At 44.1% G+C, this 19,667-nt stretch overlaps 2 protein-coding genes across 2 annotated transcripts in view; one reads left to right on the top strand and one right to left on the bottom strand.

Moving 5' to 3' along the window:
* LOC138793870 (bcl-2 homologous antagonist/killer-like) overlaps positions 1–15,958 on the top strand; it is a 39,671-nt gene extending 23,713 nt beyond the window's left edge. Inside the window, exons 4-6 of the mRNA XM_069972588.1 lie at positions 1,323–1,466; positions 12,324–12,504; positions 15,653–15,958. Of these exons, the coding sequence (XP_069828689.1) occupies positions 1,323–1,466; positions 12,324–12,504; positions 15,653–15,763 (436 nt within the window). The 3' untranslated portion in view covers positions 15,764–15,958. The remainder of the gene's footprint in view (positions 1–1,322; positions 1,467–12,323; positions 12,505–15,652) is intronic.
* Positions 1–19,214, bottom strand: part of LOC138793869 (NADH-cytochrome b5 reductase 1-like) — a 67,539-nt gene extending 48,325 nt beyond the window's left edge. Inside the window, exon 1 of the mRNA XM_069972586.1 lies at positions 19,182–19,214. Coding sequence (XP_069828687.1) covers positions 19,182–19,196 — 15 coding nt within the window. The 5' untranslated portion in view covers positions 19,197–19,214. The remainder of the gene's footprint in view (positions 1–19,181) is intronic.
* Positions 19,215–19,667: the final 453 nt, after the last annotated feature.

The raw sequence follows: 19,667 nt of genomic DNA, 5'->3' as shown, positions 1-19,667 counted from the left end.
CTTATGGCCAATTACTAATACCAGTTTCCTATCATTTCCTATCACCAAACCTGAGATTGAAGCCCCCACAGTGCTGCTTTAGTCCTGCAGCCTCTGCTCAGTTTCTCCCTGCACAGTAGCACCACAGGCTGTGCAGGGAGCTGCCGCACAGCCCCATTTACTTCACTGTAAAACCCATTAATTTTATTCAAATAGTTTAAAAAATCCACACAAGAAATCTAGAATACATGTCGGTCTCAGTGGTACATGGAAAGGTGGGTCCATTAGTTTGCTCTGCATATATACTATTTTATTATATCAGGTAAGTTAGCTAGCACTTATTGGTACTGCATAGCGATTTTACCGAATTGCTTCTATAAGTGCAATTTATTATGGAAGTTTGGAGACATTGTTGCGTCCCATTTATTACAATGTTTACCCTATTGGTTATTTTTGCTCCTGGCTCCCGCCATTCCCCCCCGCTGTTGGTCTGTGGTGGACACCTGAGCCCATGTGCAGGGGCCCTGTGCCGCTATCTCTTTGGCCCCTCTGTACGCCTTACGTGTCTCCGCTTCAGTCTCCTGCTCCTTTGCCAGACGTGCGTCCTTGTCTCCCAGGCTGCACATGCTGGGTGCTCCTGGATTTAAAGGGCCAGCGTGCCCTTAATTGACAGCTGGCTGCAGCCAACCCCTATATAACCCAGAATGCACCAGGCTTCCCTGTTGTAGCCTCTGCATGCTTCCCTTAGTGTGTACTTGTCTGTGATTCCCAGCTTTGTCCGTGATTCCTGCCTGTGGATCCTGCCGTCCCTGCACTGAGTCCTGCCGTGAATCCTGCTGTGGTCCTGCCTGCTGCCTACATGTCACCAGCTGCACCTCGCCTTCCTCTTCTGGCAAGACAAGCCAGCAATAGTGACCCAGGGATCATCCTGCCACAGCAGGTCCAATCCACCTTCCGGTGGGTTCTGGTGAAAACCGACGGGCCCTTAGACTCCGCTCCCTGGTTCGGCTTACGTCATCGCTAGCGGTGGTTAAGCAGATCCATGACTCCTGCAGTTACAGACGAAGCTGAAGTATCTTCTTAAACTAATATTTGTCCCAACCCCCCTTTGTACCACCTATTATATTATTTTCTTTTATTTGTTTGTGCGTATTTAAACTATTTTAAATGAAATGAGCTTTAATGCTTCAATAAAAACTTATTTTCTGTTTCACAGACTTTTATATTTGTTTCTGTTTGTGCTATAATCTTTGTAAATGATCAGATACCGTTCACAAGTAACAATTAGAAAAAGATATCAGCATTTATAAAAGATTCACTTTTCCTTTTTTCCCTTTTCACAGCAAATACAACATTGTGGGGCAGCAGTTTGCTGCAATTGGCGACAACATAAATAGAGAAAATGAGGAAAAATTTGATAAAGTCCTTAAAGAGCTGGACCCCAACCTGGAAAACGCTTATGACATCTTTAAAAATATAGCCTCCAGGTAATAAATACATTTGGAACTATGTATTACATATCAGAATATTCTCTGCAGGTCACATGTGTGCTCAGGGGTGTAGCAAAACTTAAAGAGTCACTGTCGTATTTTTTTTTTTTTGCAGAAATCAATAGTCCAGGCGATTTTAAGAAACTTTGTAATTGGGTTTATTAGCCAAATCTGCCATTATCTGCATGTAAAAAGCCTTTTCCCAGGTCCCCCCCTCCTTCCTCTTTTTCATCCACTCTGAAAAATCTGAAAATTGTGACTTGTTGCAGGAGACGTCCCCTGTCTGCTCTAGGGAGAGGGGAGGGGGGAGGAGGAAGGAGGGAGTTAGCCGGCAGCAGAAAGCAGATAACAGAGGATTACAGGCACGGAGCTGGGTGACAGCTGTAATCTGAGCTCAGACAGGTCACTGGTGATGGTCAGAACAGATAACGGGTGAGGGATTTGTAGATTAACTCTTTGTTGTCCTGTTTTGGTCTTTTCTTTAGCTCTCTCCATAGGAGAACAATGAAGACAGGGGGGAGAGCTTCAAACTGCTTTTTCATGATAAAAATGCATTTTTCGGATAATAAACCCAATTACAAAGTTTCTTAAAATCGCCTGGCCTATTGATTTCTGCAAAAAAAAAATTCACGACAGTGACACTTTAAGCCCCCCCCCCCCCTCCCCTTTAGACACAGTCAGGGCAGAATATATAGTTATATCCAGTGACTCACAAGACACCTTCTCTGATCGGAGTTTAATTTTCGTTTCTTCTCCATTTGGCCCAGGCTGCCATGAAGTCTTCTTCTGGTCACGTCACATCTCTGCATAATAATAATCTCTCAATAGTCATACATGCATGCGTGCCCCTTCATCTTAATAATTATTGCACCATAATCCCTTAAAGGGATTGTCTGAATTATCTAAGAAAATACAGTCTGTTATTGCCAGAAAAAAGGTGTCCTCACTGCTGCTGTTCCAGTCCTCCCTGCCACCTTTCTCTACTTCCAAGCTGTGGATGGCCATACACCCTGTAGCCAATCACTGACCTCTGCAGTGGAGGTCACAAAACCCATGAAGCCAGTGACTGGGCGGGTAATATCTGCAGGGGAGTGAACAAAGGTGACATGGAGGACTAGGGCAGGAGCACTGGACATGGTGGGGATAAAACATATGAGTACTGAAGAAAGTAACTGTGCCAATGAAGCCCTTCACTTCACTTCATTTTGCCACTGTATTCCCTTAAAGCGTCACTGTCGTTTTTTCTTTTTTTTCATACAGAAATCAATAGTCCAGGCGATTTTAAGAAACTTTGTAATTGGGTTTATTAGCCAAATATGCCATTATCTGCATTTAAAAAGCCTTTTCCCAGGTCACCCCCCTCTTCTTTTCCATCCACTACAAAAAAATCAGGAAATTGTGACTTGTTGCATCAGACGTACCCAGTCTGTTTTAGGAAGGGGGGGGGGGGGGGAAGGAAGGAGGGATTTAGCCAAAAGCAGAAAGATGAGAACAAAGGGATTACAGGCACAGAGCTGGGTCAATGCTGTTATCAGAGCTCAGAGAGGTCAGTGGTAACTGTCAGAGGAGATAGAGGGTGATGTATTTGTAGATTAACTCTTTGTTGTCCTGTTTTGGTGTCTTATTTAGCTCTCTCCATAGGAGAACAATGATGACAGGGGGGAGAGGTTCAAACTGCTTTTTCATGATAAAAATGCATTTTTCGGCTAATAAACCCAATTACAAAGTTTCTTAAAATCCCCTGGACTATTGATTTCTGCAAAAAAAAAAAAAAAATTTCACGACAGTGACACTTTAACCCTTAGGCGACCCTGGACGTACCCTTACGTCCAGGGCCGCCTCCCCGCGTTCAGAGCGGGGCCGCGCGGCGGCCGCGCTCTTAACCGCCGCGATCCCGGGTGCCTCATGTAGCCCGGGATCGCGACTATTAGCAGGCACGGTCCGATCGCCGTGCCCGCTAATCAGGTAATCGGAGGCAGCTGTCAAAGATGACAGCTGCCTCCGATTACCGGCTGCATATGATCGGTGGTGGTATAGTGGTGGTATAGTCCCGGAGGAGCGATCTCCGAGCTGAAGCCGGCCGGGGACCGCTCCAAGATGGCGCCGTCCCCGGCTCGGCACTCATTTGTTTCCGGCTGCAGCAGCCGAAAGCAAACGAGTGCCGATCTCATGGATCTCTGCAGCATATCTATGCTGCAGAGATCTCAATGAGAGATCACAGTGTATATACTAGAAGTCCCCCAGGGGGGCTTCTAGTATATGTGTAAAAAAAATAAAATAAAGTGTTGTTAATAGTAAAAAGCCCCCTCCCCTAATAAAAGTCTGAATCACCCCCCTTTTCCCAGGTTTTAAATAAAAGTAAACAAATAAATAAATAAACAAACATGTTTGCTATTGCCGCGTGCGTAATCGGTCGAACTATTAATTAATCACATTCCTGATCTCGTACGGTAAACGGCGTCAGCGCAAAAAAATCCCAAAGTGCAAAATTGCTCATTTTTGGTCGCATCAAATCCAGAAAAATTGTAATAAAAAGCGATCAAAAAGTCATATATGCGCAACCAAGGTACCGATAGAAAGAACACATTATGGCACAAAAAATGACACCTCACACAGCCCCATAGACCAAAGGATAAAAACGCTATAAGCCTGGGAATGGAGCAATTTTAAGTGACGTATATTTGTTAACAATGGTTTGAAATTTTTACAGGCCATCCGATACAATATAAGTTATACATGTTATATATCGTTTTAATTGTAACAACTTGAGGAACATATATAACAAGTCAGTTTTACCCCAAGGCGAATGGCGTAAAAACACATACCCCCCAAATAAAAGAAATGTGTTTTTTAATTTCAATTTCACCACACCTTGAATTTTTTTCTGGTTTTGCAGTGTACTTTATGCAAAAATTCAGCCTGTTATTGCAAAGTACAATTAGTGACGCAAAAAATAAGGGCTCATGTGGGTTTCTAGGTGGTAAAATGCAAGTGCTATGACCTTTTAAACACAAGGAGGAAAAAACGAAAATGCAAAAATTTAAATTGGCCGGGTCCTCTAAGGGTTAAGTAATTTTAGTGCAGATGGGTTGCTAGACTGCAGAACCAGGCTTCTCCTTTAGCAGTTGCCTTCCTAACAATGACTCGCCGTACTCAGATACCCCCAGGACTTATGGTATAACAGAAATCATTCAAGTTTTAATCATGTCAGAAGCTAACCGTTTAGGGGAGTCAAAGCAGTGGTGGTATTGTTCAGGTCTGGTATTGCAGTGTTATCCAGTCACAGTATGGCGGTATTGTTCAGGTCTGGTGTGGCGATGTTAAAGCGTAACTGTCATGTTTTTTTTATTGCAGAAATCAGTAGTATAAGCGATTTTAAGAAACTCTGTAATAGGTTTCATCAGCCAAAAAAGCCTCCTTCTGTACTCAAGAAGCAATCTCCCAGCCTCCCCCCCTGACTTCTTATCTGTGCATTATCAGGCAAACATGTCTTCATTACAGAGAAGCCAGTGAAGATGGGTTCTGCTCTCTCCATTGTAAGCCTATGAAGGGGGGAGGGGCTGAGGGAGATGAGGGAGCAGGAAGAGGTGACATGAAGGTCAGCTGTTTGTAGACTCTCTGGGCACCTAAACCGCAGGATTCTGGGGTCAGAAAGGTCAGTGCTTATCTATGAACTTACTGAGAGAAGATTGCAGGGTGTTGTGCTGTGCAGAAATCCTCCGTGCTCAGTCATTCCTAACAGCCCCTCCCCTCTCCATAGCCACATAATGGAGACAGAAATCCTGCTTCATTTGATGTGAGGGGGAGGCTGGGAGATTGCTTTTATAGTACAGAAGGAAACTCTTTTAGTACATAAATCCTATTACAGAGTTTCTTAAAATCGCTTGTACTGTTGATATTTAATGTTTTCAGAAAAATGGCCCTGAAATGACAGTTACGCTTTAAATGTGATGAATCGAGCTATTACCTACCAATCTACCAATCCTGATGCTAATTGGTGAGTGAAGATGGGGCATCTCCAGGTTTAGTGCCTAGGGCAGCAGCAGCAGCTGGTAATACGGCCCTGAGTGTTCCTGTGTTCTCTATAGAGAGGGGTAATCTGCAGCTACATGACTGTACAGTTAGCTTTTTAGTTTTATGCATGTCTATGTGTATTGTTTTTAGCTTCTTTTAAGAAATGATTGGTAAATGCTAGTTTGACCAGATACGTTGTTTAACCCCTTAGCGACCCATGACGTATCTGATACGTCATGGTGCCGCTCGGGGTGTTCAGAGAGGGGTCCCCGCTCTGAACGGCGCTGATCCCGGCTGACACGTGCAGCCGGGCAGTGCCTCTATTAGCCGGCGCGGGTCCCGTTGCCGCACCGGCTAATTAAGCCTCTAAGTGCAGCTGTCAAACCTGACAGCTGCACTTAGAGGCTTTGCTCTCCGTGTCCCTGGTGTCTAGTGGGACGGATCTCCCCCCCGCGATGCGATCGCGGGGGGGAGATCCGTTCTTCTGCCCGTGCCGGGCCTCAGCGTCGGAATGACGCTGATCCCGGCTCGGCAATAGATTGCTATGGCCTGCAGCAGGCCATAGCAATCTATGACCGATCTGATCGATCTTTGCTGTGTATATACACAGCATTGATCTCTATGAGAGATCAGTGCTGTCTATATACAAGTCCCCCAGGGGGGCTTCTAGTTAAAGTAAAAAAAAAAGTAAAGTGTTTTTATTAATAAAAAATCCCCTCCCCTAATAAAAGTCCAAATCACCCCCCTTTTCCCATTTTATAAATATAAATTAATAAATAAATAAATAAACATATTTAGTATCGCCGCGCGCGTAATCGGCCGAACTATTAATTAATCACATTCCTGATCTCACACGGTAAACGGCGTCAGCGCAAAAAAATTCCAAAGTGCAAAATAATAATAAAAAACGATCAAAAAGTCGTATATGTGCAATCAAGGTACCGATAGAAAGAACGCATCATGGCGCAAAAAATGACATCTGACACAGCCCCATAGACCAAAGGATAAAAGCGCTATAAGCCTGGGAATGGAGCGATTTTAAGGAACGTATATTTGTTAACAACGGTTTGAATTTTTTACAGGCCATCCGATACAATATAAGTTATACATGTTATATATCATAGTAATCGTAACGACTTGAGGAACATGCATAACAAGTCAGTTTTACCATAGGACGAATGGCGTAAATGCAAAACTCCCCGAAATCAAAACAAATTAGTTTTTTTTTCAATTTGACAGCGCAAATGATTTTTTTCCGGTTTCGCAGCATATGTTATGGAAAAATAATGCCTGTCATTGCAAAGTACAATTGGTTTCGCAAAAAATAAGCGCTCATATACGTCTCTAGGTGAAAAAATGCAAGCGCTGTTGACTTTTAAACTTAAAATGGAATAAGCAAAAGCGCAAAAACGAAAATTGGCTTTGACCTTAAGGGGTTAAACCTACATGCACCTGGTTCTACCTTTTTTAAAATCCGTTGCTTGTATACCCGGCGGTGGGCATCACCACTCCTGGCCATCGTGACAATTGCCTAAGCACCACACTAGCCCACTGCTAGCAACACCTAGCAACCTCAGGTTACGGCACATTCAGAGGTCTGTGCTCTCCTGTGCTTGAAAGCACAGGAGAGCACAGAGCTCTGAATGTCCCACCCACACTTCCTGTATTTTGTCCTGCAGTTGTCATAGACAAACATGTATTGACAACAGGCAGAGGAGCAGAAACAGCGACACTAAATGGCCAATATAATGGTCAAAAGTTTTGATTGGTCCTGGTCTCAGTATTCAGAGTCTGACAAATTGTGAGAACGGGCCAAAAGAAAGCTGCGCTCAGCGTGACCCTCTCCCGGCTCTGTGTCACATGATTAGTCAGACTCATAACGATTAACGATCTCAAACGACCGCTATTGCGAAAGACCTGAAAACGTTCACTCATTTCCATGGAACGATAATCGTTACTTATGATCGTAATTGCGATCGTTTTTCTTCGCTATTTATTCGCTATTGCGTTTGCATCTATTGCAAACGACCGAACAACGTCTTATTCAATGCGAACGATTTGCGAACGTTTTGCGAACGAGCAACGATAAAAATAGGTCCAGGTCTTATAAAGCGATCAACGATTTCTCATTCGGTCGTTAATCGTTAACTGCATTTCAACCGAACGATTATCGTTTAGATTCAAACGATTTAACGAGTCCACGAGTCGTTTGGAGGAGCAAACGAGCGCTATTAGCGCTCGTTTGCTCCTCGTTCCCCGCTCGCTGCCGCCGCTATTCAACGCGGCTGCAGCGAGCGGGTGAGTGCGGGAGGGGCTGCTCGGAGGATCGCTGATCGCCCGGGCAGCCCATAGGATACAGCAGTGCTCCTATTCAACGGAGCGACGGCAGCAGATCGCTGCTATATCAGTCGCTTGTTTTTCAACATGTTGAAAAACAAGCGACTGCAACGATCAACCGACATGAACGATGTCGGCTGATCGTTGCACTCTATTCCACGGGACGAATATCGTTCGTAGCGGCCGATATCGGCCGAATACAAACGATATTGCTCCTTTAAACGACCCGTGGAATAGGGCCTTAAGTCTATGAAGCCAGACTCTTTTCACTGTCACAAACTGGGATGTGGACCACACAGCAGTTCATTCTCGCAGTCGGGGTGTGAACACTCAGACCCGGACTGATCAAAACTTTTGACACATCTCTCAGACATGTCAAAAGCTTTTTTTTTTTTAAACTGTAATTTTTATTAATTTTCAAATGAGCAATACAAAGAATAACAGAGAAAAGCAAATAACCACACAACAGTGCGGGCCAAGACTGCAAATAAAACATAGGCAGTTTCCCCTCCAGCGGTGCCATAGAAGGTATGTAACGAACCATCTTCAAAATTCCACACAATTCTTTCAAAAAGGAACAAAATTACTGTCTAGAGGCAGACCATCATGCCATAATCAACCGTCAAAAGGTTTTAGGTACATAGAAACATAGAAAAATTGTAAGCAGAAAAAGCCCCCCTGCTCCATCTAGTCCGCCCTTTTAAAATTTCCTTTCTTTTTATCTTAGGATAGATATATGTTTATCCCAGGCAGATTTAAATTTCATTATTGTACACTTTAAAGCAAATACTTTTTTTTTTTATCACTTCCTGCATATTTGCCACTAATTTCCACAAATAAAAGAATATAGTCCTTGTACAAGATTCATCAACTGGAGGCATGGGCTCCTCACATACTTGAACTCATATGGCGATACAGTCGGGCCACATAGACTTCTATGATGCCTTGTGCAATTGAAGAGTATGTTCACATGCAACTGATTTGTTTGTAAAATATCTTAATTTAGAAACTTCTATTAAGTATGGCTACACATATTGAATGGGTATTCCACCCAAGAGCTAAAAAAAAATGTAAATGCTTCCAAACTTAGCTGGTCCTACTGACCAAATTTATAATTTTGAGCTGTCTTTCTATTTGCCGCCGTTCCTGAGTTACAAGTTTTTCTAAAAGCTGGTCTATACCCAAGATGGTGCTGGCCAGGAAACTACATTTCCCATCATGCAGTGCTTCTTCCTGATTGGTCAGTTCCCATGCTTGCCCCCTTAGCTTTTTCTCCTGCCCACTGATCATCACTACTATGTGGCACTGTCAGCTGCAATACTATGAAGGGGGAAGAGGGGAGAGACTGTTGGTGTGTGTGGGGAGAATGACTGAATGCAGTGTGTCGGGGAGGGGGGGGGGATTTCTGTGTTAGTTGCAGGACTATGCAAGGGGAAGGGGAAAGACACTGTTGTCTGTATTGGGGGACCCTGCTTTGTGCTTAACACCCACCTTTTCCCAACCCCCACAGCACACAGCAGATGTTGTCTGCACAGCCTCCTCGCCCACTCCTGTGCTGTCACCCCTCCCACGCACACACACAACCGATGGTTCCCGCTACTACGCTGTAAGCCTCCTCCCCACAGGCCAACGGTGCTGTGACCCACCCCCCAGCACACAGCCGACGGTGCCCACTCTGGTCAGCCGCCCGGCCTGTTTCTGTGTTGTGAACCCCACAGACACACAGCCGACGGTGCCCGCTCCTGTCAGCCTCCCAGCCTGCACCGATGCTGTGATTTGTTACCTGTTATACCTGTGCTTCAGGGGTCACAGCACAGGAGTGGCTGACAGAAGCAGCATTTTTGGCTGAGTATGGGGAAGGGTAACTACCAAGGGGGATTACCTACAGAAAATGTCTACTGGGGGGGGGGGGTAACTGTGAGGGGAAATTACCTACAGGGGAGTGCGTACATGCCAAATACTACCTACTGGGGTGGGATTACATACAAGGGTAATGTTGATCTATCGGGGGACAACCTACTTGGGGAGGAGGAGGAGTACCTTCATGGGGAATGATACCTACTGGGGTAGGCACAGAGGCTTAAATACTGTAAAGATACACAGAGGGGGACCTAACTGTTATATATAAACAGAGGGACCTAAGTAATATATTGGGGCATATGAGGACACAGAGAGCTCTTAAAATATATGGAGGCAGAAAGGGTACGAAATATTATATGTGTGCACAGAGACGCCTAACTGCTATATTGGGGACAGAAAGGGGTTTAACTACTATATGGGGCACAGGAGGTACCTATACTATATGGTAGCGCAGAGGGGCCTAACAACTATATAAAGACAGAAGGGCCTAATTACTGTATGGAAGGGCAGAGGGGCAGGGGCCTAACTACTATATGGAGGCACAGAGGGGGTCTTTCTTCTATATGGAGTGATAGGTCTTATCTATTATATGAGGTTACAAAGGAGACATGAGTACTATCTAAAGGGATCAGATTAAACCAAAATAGCACATGGGGCACAAAGTGGGCATTGTTACTGTGTGGAGCATTACGCATGGGGAGTTTATATAGAGGTGAGAATGGTGCTGGAGCGTGGAGACAGGTGAAGTCTTCACAATGACTATGCTGATGTAACTGCACTGTAATCACTTATGTGGTGTGCAGAGCCTGTGTACAATTTGTATCTACCTATGTATATGGTTCAGCATATAGGAGAAATACTAGTCTTTGTATAGTGCATTCTTAGTTAGTAATGGTATGGATTTTTTTGTTATATGCCCTATTACTGCTGCGGTCACTTCCACACACTGAGCCTCCACAGAACTATCTATTCTGTTCTTCCACAAAGCATCCAGTGTACAATGCACCTAGGACCCCCCCCCCCCGCCCCAACTACAACAGCTGCAGCCCTCAGGCTATACTGGGTAAATGTTTGTTATTTATGGAATTGTGGACACAGCTTAACCCATAGCTGCACCAGGACGTTACTGAACGTCCTCGTGCCGCTATGGGAGTTCAGAGGGGGGTCGCGCCGCGATCCTGGGTGCCGCGTGTAGCCCGGGCTCGCGGCTATTAGCGGGCACGGTCCGATCGCCGTGCCCGCTAATTAAGTACTTAGAAGCAGCTGTCAAAGTTGACAGCTGCTTCTAAATACTTGCTCATATCCATCCCTGGTGGTCTAGTGGGGGGATCGCCCCCCTGCGGCGCGATTGCGGGGGGGCGATCCCCGCATCCATCCCGGGCCGGAGTCTGCGCCGTAATGGCGCTGATCCCGGCTCGGCATTCTATTGCTTTTGGCTGCAGCAGCCAAAAGCAATAGAACACCGATCTCATGGATTCATGCAGTATAACTATACTGCATGGATCTCTATGAGAGATCAGAGTACATATACTAGAAGTCCCCCAGGGGGGCTTCTAGTATATGTGTAAAGTAAAAGAAAAATGTATTTTTAATAACACAAAATCCCCTCCCCTAATAAAAGTCTGAATCACCCCCCTTTCCCCATTTTATAAATAAAAATAAATTAATAAATTAATAAACAAACATGTTTGCTATCGCCGCGTGCGTAATCGCCCGAACTATTAATTAATCACATTCCTGATCTCACACGGTAAACTGCGCCAGCGCAAAAAAATCCCAAAGTGCAAAATTGCGCATTTTTGGTCGCATCAAATCCAGAATAATTGTAATAAAAAGCAATCAAAAAGTCATATATGCGCAATCAAGGTACCGATAGAAAGATCACATCATGGCGCAAAAAATGACACCTCACACAGCCCCATAGACCAAAGGATAAAAGCGCTATAAGCCTGGGAATGGAGCGATTTTAAGGAACATATATTTTCTTTAAAAGGTTTTAATTTTTTACAAGCCATCAAATCAAATAAAAGTTATACATGTTACATATCGTTGTAAGCTTAACAACTTAAGGAACATATATAATGAGTCAGTTTTACCCCAGGGCGAACGGAGTAAAAACAACCCCCCCCCCAAATAAAAAAAAAACATTTTTTTTTTCAATTTCACCACACATATAATTTTTTTCTGGTTTCCCGGCACATTTTAGGCAAAAATTACATCTGCCATAGCAAAGTACAATTAGTTGCGCAAAAAATAAGGGCTCATTTGGGTCTCTAGGTGGAAAAATGCAGGCGCTATGGCCTTATATACACGAGGAGGGAAAAACGAAAACGCAAAAATGAAAACTGGCTTTGTCCCCTAAGGGTTAATCCAGGATAGAATCAGGTCCGCACATTGCTTCTTACTGGTTCTATATTCGTGGCAGTATACAGATAGATAGATCTATATATTTTTTTATTTAAAAAATTATAAAAATGTAATTTATTTTTCCAAATTCCCATTTTTTTTTTTATCAATTCAGCATGTATGTCATTTTCTCACCGCTTACTATAATTTGTTTCAATATCCCTTAAGCTATCATCCCATTTTTTTCTGAAAAAAAAAATCTATAAAGTAATTTAATGATTGCAAACCTTTTTGCAGTGTTTTTAAAACAGGGGTGAACTGGGGGCGCATTTTAATGCTGCTTGGTTTTGGTTATCGCATGGCTGTCTACATCTGGAGAAAAGGACATCATGGATTTCTAAAGAAAATTGCGTGGTGGCTTGCTAGATATCTAGTGGAAAATAGCATTTTACGTTGGATAACCAGACATGGTGGTTGGGTAAGTGGATAAAATTTGTCCACAGGATTGGTCACCAGTCACGGACTGTTCAGCTCCAGCACTACACAGTGAATGGCATCGGAAGCAAGTCGCTCTATTTATTGTCCATGAGCCGGTCTTTGTTATAGCAGTTCTGCCGCTGTTCACTTGAATAGGTTGTGACGACTGTACACAGTAAGGCCCCATTCACATGTCCGTGTCAGTTTTTACTGTCAGGAAATCGAGTGGGCGGGCCGGTGGTGAGCTCCGGGGGGGGAGGAGTGGCGGGAGGATGGAGAGCGGGCGGGCCGGTGGTGAGCTCCGGGGGGGGGGGGGGGGGCGTTGGGAAAGGATGGAGAGCGAGCGGGCGGGGGTGCGGGCGAACGGCCAGAGTGCAGGGCGGGTGGTGGTCCTGTGCTGTGGTCCGGGGCCGGGGCTGGCTCTGTACCAATCCGGAATCGCGGGCACTTTCCTGATATACATCAGGAAAATGCCCGTGATTCCGGCGCTCCCATAGACTTCTATAGGGGGCGTCCGTGCCGGATTTCCGGACGAAAATAGGACAGGATCTAAAAAATCCGGTCCTATTTTCCGGAACGGACACCCTTCCGGAAAAATCCGGAAGGGTGTCCGTGTCTAATGTCAGCCTATGAGTCCGGAAATCCGGACAGATTTTCCGGACGTGTGAAGGGGGCCTAAATGGAGCCAACTGCTTCTGGCCCTGTTTATTGTGCAGTGTGGGTGCCGAGCATCAGCATCCCGCTGATCAGTGATTGCTGAGCTATCCTGTGAATAGGTCATCAGTCTGTATTGCCCAGAAAACCCCTTTAACCATATTGTACCGCTTGTGTACTATATTAAAGGGGTACCAGAAAGTTATATAGATTTGTAATTTACTTCTATTTAAAAATCTCCAGTCTTCCAGTACTTATCAGCTGCTATATGTCCTGCAGGAAGTAGTGTATTCTCTCCAGTCTGACACAGTGCTCTCTGATACCACCTCTGTCCATGTCAGGAACTGTCCAGAGCTGTAGCAAATACCCATAGAAAACCTCTCCTGTTCTGGACAGTTCCTTGCATGGACAGAGGTGACAGCAGAGAGCACTGTGTCAGACTGGAGAGAATACATCACTTCTTGCGGGACATACAGAAGCTGATAAGTACTGGAGATTTTTCAAATAGAAGTAAATTACAAATCTATATAATTTTCTGAAACCAGCTGAATTAAAAGAAAAAGATTTTCACCCCTTAATTCCAAGAGGGTTTCCTCTCACTTTTATGCATATGCGGTCACTCTCTGTTGAAATGAATTGGAAACACAGCAGGTGCACTGGGCTATGTCCATATTTCCAAATAACTTCCTAATTGACTTCCTAAGTGACTGTAAGCACATTTTCCGTAGGAATATGGACCAGTCATCAGGTAACCAATATGCCCTCTATGAACCGGAGCAAAGACCGATTTAAGAGAACTGCCCCCGTGGTGCCTCCATCACAGAAGTGAACCTGAATTTAGTTAACAATATTGAACTTACAGAAAATTAGACAATTAAGATCAATCTCTGAATGCCTTTTAATAATTTTGACTACACAAGGAATCATGACGTGAAGAAAAGTCATTAAAAGGGTTTTTATCACGAAGCAAAGTTTGTAATATCATATGTCTTACAGGAGTAGAAATGTGCTGTTTTTAAATTAAAATAACCTCCTCTCCATTCATGTAGCAGTGCAACCAGTAGTTCATGGACAGATCTGGAGACAGCAGAGTTTAGCATGCCCAGGGCCCACTGCACCTGTATATAATCTCACAGTGAGTCTGAGGATCTAATCCCAGTACCTGATGGTAGTCCGGTTACCTCTGGCTAGCACATAGACGGCTGTTCGGTCCTCCATTTCTCCTGGTGTACTGGCCTGTCTCCTGGTATCTGCTCCGTGCTCTGGACACTAAGGCCCCCTCCTTGTGGTGTACTTACCTCTCTCCTGGTATCTGCTCCGTGCTCTGGACACTACGGCCCCCTCCTCCTGGTGTACTGGTCTGTCTCCTAGTCTCTGCTCCATGCTCTGGACACTATGGCCCCCTGCTTCTGGTGTACTGGTCTGTCTCCTAGTCTCTGCTCCATGCTCTGGACACTATGGCCCCCTGCTTCTGGTGTACTGGTCTGTCTCCTAGTCTCTGCTCCATGCTCTGGACACTACGGCCTCCTCCATGTCTCCTGGGGTACCGTCCTGTCTCCTGGTATCTGCTCCATGCTCTGGACACTACAGCCTCCTCCTCCTGGTGTACTGGCCTGCCTCCTGGTATCTGCTCCGTGCTCTGGACACTATGGCCCCCTCCTCCTGGTGTAATGGCCTGACTCCTGGTATCTGCTCCATGCTCTGGACACTATGGCCCCCTCCTCCTGGTGTAATGGCCTGACTCCTGGTATCTGCTCCATGCTCTGGACACTACGGCCCCCTCCTCCTGATGTACTGGCCTGTCTCCTGGTATCTGCTCCATGCTCTGGACACTATGGCCTCCTCCTCCTGGTGTACTGGCCTGCCTCCTGGTATCTGCTCCATGCTCTGGACACTATGGCCCCCTCCTCCTGGTGTACTGGCCTGTCTCCTGGTATCTGCTCCATGCTCTGGACACTACGGCCCCCTCCTCCTGATGTACTGGCCTGTCTCCTGGTATCTGCTCCATGCTCTGGACACTACGGCCCCCTCCTCCTGATGTACTGGCCTGTCTCCTGGTATCTGCTCCATGCTCTGGACACTACGGCCCCCTCCTCCTGATGTACTGGCCTGTCTCCTGGAATCTGCTCCATGCTCTGCACATTACGGCCTCCTCCTTCTGGTGTACTGGCCTGCCTCCTGGTGTCTTCCTTATTGCTGATCATTTCTACCTGTTGTCTGTTCCATTTGCACAACAGCAGGAGATATGGACTCGGATCCACAGTCAGTGTGGCTTTAGAACTGGACAGGATGGTTTCACACCTGGAGTTATATTGTGTAAAGTTATTTTTAACATTCTCAAGCAAGACAGAGGTTTTACAGTATATTGTAATACTTACCCCAAGCTCAATAATGTTGTTTTCCATTTTTATAGTCTTATACATACAGTATACATTATGCTACATTCTTGTCTGATACCTAATCTTCTTCCCACTCTCTGTTCTTATTTTAAATAGGAGGCAGCCCTTACACTAACTAATTACGGTGTTAAATACGTCCTCATGGCATTGGGTGTCGTCCTGATCCTGCAATTTGTGATGGGTCGTATATCGTCTTCCGGACAATGAGGAGTGTATTCCTCCATCAATCAGGTGCTTGGCGTGAATCATGTCTGTGACTGCAACCAGAAACATCCACTTTGTGAATAAACCAATTTCCTTTTTAACCCAAAATGATCAGTTATAGGTAATCTGTAACTTTCTTCCATTACAGTCTCAGAGAATAATGGGTAAATTGTAAAAAAATAAAATAATAAATATATATACACATGTTTTAATAAATGTCCCTTTTTACAATTTTCTTGTGACTTTATATTATTACACACTAGTACAATGCCAGATGTAAAGCTGCACACAGTCCACCGTTATCCTTTCGCCTGCCTCCATACTGTACACTGTCCATGCTGTGCTGTACAAGTGCTGTGATGAGCTCCCCCTGGTGGCCGGAAGCTGCAATACCATCCCTGCTGTACAAGTGGTCCAGGAACTGCTGTGGGAGATCGTTTTGTACAGTATATAATAATTTTTTTGTTTTTTTTGTTAAAGAATGAATGTGAATTCTTCAAGGTAAAAATAAGACATTCACTGAAAATAAGACCTAGCGCTTTTTTGGGGGGAAACAGGGTATCTGTTTTTAAAGGCCCCAATACACTTTGAATAACTGGTGACTCAAAGATAGTCTGGCCAATCCTCTCTCCCACCCACTGCCCATCCTCCTTATACACAGCGACATTTCTTATGGCCCAGCCTTCTTGCGTTCCCTATGGGGAGGGCTAAGTGAGCTGCGACTTTGCCAGATCGTCTCCAGCTCGACCACCAGTCATTAATCTGTTCAGCCCCCACAGATCGGTGCTCACTTTCAGTGAGAGTTGGGCTGTCTACTACATCTGCCAGTATTGAGATGGCAAATTTACTTTGACTCTTCCACCCCAAAGTATGTATCATTCTTCTTCTGTTTTTCAAGTGGTGTCCCTTATGAGAACACCATTCTCACAATTCCTGTTATTCAGAAGTCTTTCCACATCTATAGCTGGAGAAGTTGACAGGTCTCTGACTAATAATATCTATCATATATTATATGTATTTAATTATATTAAAACGTCTCAGAGACAAATTTTGAGATAGGTGTCAAGGTATGGCCCATAGCCTCAAATGGAGAGGGTCATCTGTGAGGGGATAATCTTGTTTTATGGGTCGCAGGCACAATGTCATCATACGGAAGCTATTGAGATTGTTCCATGAGAAGCATGGTCTGGCAGCCTGACTGTATGTGAGAGGGCTAACAGCTCTGCATGCACTAAATTAGTGACAGAGCTGAGCAAATACTAGCACTAAACATCTCTGCTAAACATACAAACATCTCCCACCATGTCTAACAGTAGGAAATGGCACAACAAACCTGTGAACCCCCCAAAAAATTCTACTTTACCCGAGGAACAGAAAGCAGCAAGATGGCACCGACAGGACTAGCATGGCCCATACTCCACTCTCACGACTACTCACTGAGAAAGGTTGCCTCACAGGAAATGTCCAGAGCAGCAGCAAATCCCCATAGAAAACCTCTACTGCTCTGGACAGTTCCTGACATGGACAGAGGTGGCAGCAGAGAGCACTTAGTCAGACTGGAGAGAATACACCACTTCCTGCAGGACATACAGCAACTGATAAGTACTGGAAGACTGGAGATTGTTAAGTAGAAGTAAATTACAAATCTATATAACTTTCTGACACTAGCCAATTTGAAAATCCCCCCCCCATCAATGGAGTACCCCTTTAAGTTGCAATCGTCTGTGTTTACAAGAGACACACCCACTAGAGAAAAATGCTTTTAAACTTAAACACCCAAAGTTCCCGAATGTTTTCCACTCACATTATACCACTAAATCCTGTGGGGTTGTGGTTGCCATATAAACTCAGTGGAATTCTCTCCTACATCTTTACTACCACACCCAAAGAAGAAATCAGGCGATACCTTTTGGAGCCTAACTGAGTATATTTGCCTCCAAAAGTTAGCCTCCAAAAGGTATCGCCTGATTTCTTTTCTGTTCTACTGATTTCTATGGCTAACAAGGTACAACAATACTCTACTACCACACCCAAAGGGAAGGTACATAATACTGAATTGTATAATCTGTTCCATAGAATACACACTATTTTCAGTATATGCCTCTAATAAAGGTCAACTCTAGCTAATAAACATAGTCCAGTGACTGCCCCCCCCCCCTCCCTGGGCCAGCAAAAAAAAAAAAAAAGGATTAAATAAGGAGGCACATCATTGCCACTTAACCCCCTGTGGGCTAGACAGTAAGCAGCGATCTATACAGATCACTGCTTACTGTAGAGGGGCAGAACACCTGTCAAAATGATGGTTGTTCTGCTTCTTAGGGGACACTTTACACTAACCCCTCCCCATCCTGGCTGTGTCTACAGCTGCACTGCATCCTCCAATGACCACATGCAGGTCATACAGACAGACCAGAAGGAGGACCTTAAATGTTAAATGTTATGCTGTGTTCACAATTTAGGACCACAGCCTTTCAGAATTCTGGGCAGATTTTTTTTTTTATGAAATGGTGAACAAGGGGGTGTGTGTGTGGGGTATTTTTATTCATTTATTTTTTTTTCCATTGGTGTATTTTTTTTTTTTACTCCCTTTATAGACTTAGTGGAAGTCGTCTGATGGCATAAATTACTAAATTAGTTTTTTTTTAAGCTACAAAATGGTAAGTAACCCCCTGCATTATTAACCTTGTGCCCACTTCTACTACTGGGGTACCGGGAAGACTAAGGTACTATCAGTGGGGCGGTTTTCAATAAAACTGAGAATTTCCAGTTTACTAACATATTTTAATACCTCTGTTATGTATTATGTTATGAAATGATTTATTTGGGATAATCCTGTAACACAAACGTTCACTATCTCACTAAACATTCGCTAAATGTTCACTAAACGTTCACTAAAGAAAAGATTGATCGAAAAAAGTGCATGTGCATGTTTAGAATGACTAGTGAATGCTTAGGATGCTGACTGATCACGTCAACCATAGGAAACACAGGAGGGCACTATGTGTATAGTATATACAGAGCTGAAAATCAGTCCCATTCATTCAATGATGTTCCTGCAGCCTGTGTATAGATTCCTGTACCATCTCTGGATGAATAGCGCAGAAATCTCACACTGTACCCTTAGAAACCCCTATAAGATGCCTGATTTTTTTTTTCTCAACCAATTTAGCAAAAATGGCAAATGTTAATATGTCAATTAATTTTTTTTCATATAATAATAATAATAATAATAATAATAATAATAAAACACCAACAATAAGTTAAAGCACCCTAAAGAAATGTGATAAATACATTATATAACAATGGCAAAAATAACATTGTTCACCAAATTATAGTCACAAGTCCAGCAGCATTCAGAGCTGCAAAAGTACAAGACATCACATAACTACAAGTACAATAGTTTACAATGAAGGTCACTTACCTGGAGAAACCCCATAGTATAGCATGAAATATGGGAAAAGAAATCAGCCAGTAAACAGTTAACTCTTTGGGTTATGAAGAAGCTATTAAACTAGTGAAAGTGTAGGCATGTTCCAGACGTAGTGTGTGTGAGTGCACAGGGTACAGATGGAGATCTAATGGAAGCATGAAGTGACTGCCTAACATTGTGGGATGCAGCCCAGCACAGCGCCCCTCCTTTTATTGCCCATATTGTGCATACGTTTTATAGCTCTGTGATAGCCGAGAGTATTCATTGAGTCTCGCATTCTCCTTTTATAATTTTATTACCATACACTATATACATTAGTTAGACATATCATAGAATTTATGTGGTTTAGAGCTGTCAGTGCACAAGATATCTTTTTAATTAAATGATATTAGATTTTTTTCCCCACTTTGTGCTGCACTCACTGAATAGGTAGGGCCTGAGATAAAGCAGACATGGCGGGAAGTATCTCCAGATATC

The sequence above is a fragment of the Dendropsophus ebraccatus genome, chromosome 5 (assembly GCF_027789765.1).
Source record: "Dendropsophus ebraccatus isolate aDenEbr1 chromosome 5, aDenEbr1.pat, whole genome shotgun sequence".
In the NCBI taxonomy this organism is placed as follows: domain Eukaryota; kingdom Metazoa; phylum Chordata; class Amphibia; order Anura; family Hylidae; genus Dendropsophus; species Dendropsophus ebraccatus.
The sequence above is the reverse complement of the archived record's forward strand: the minus strand, read 5'-3'. Positions and strand labels throughout refer to the sequence as shown.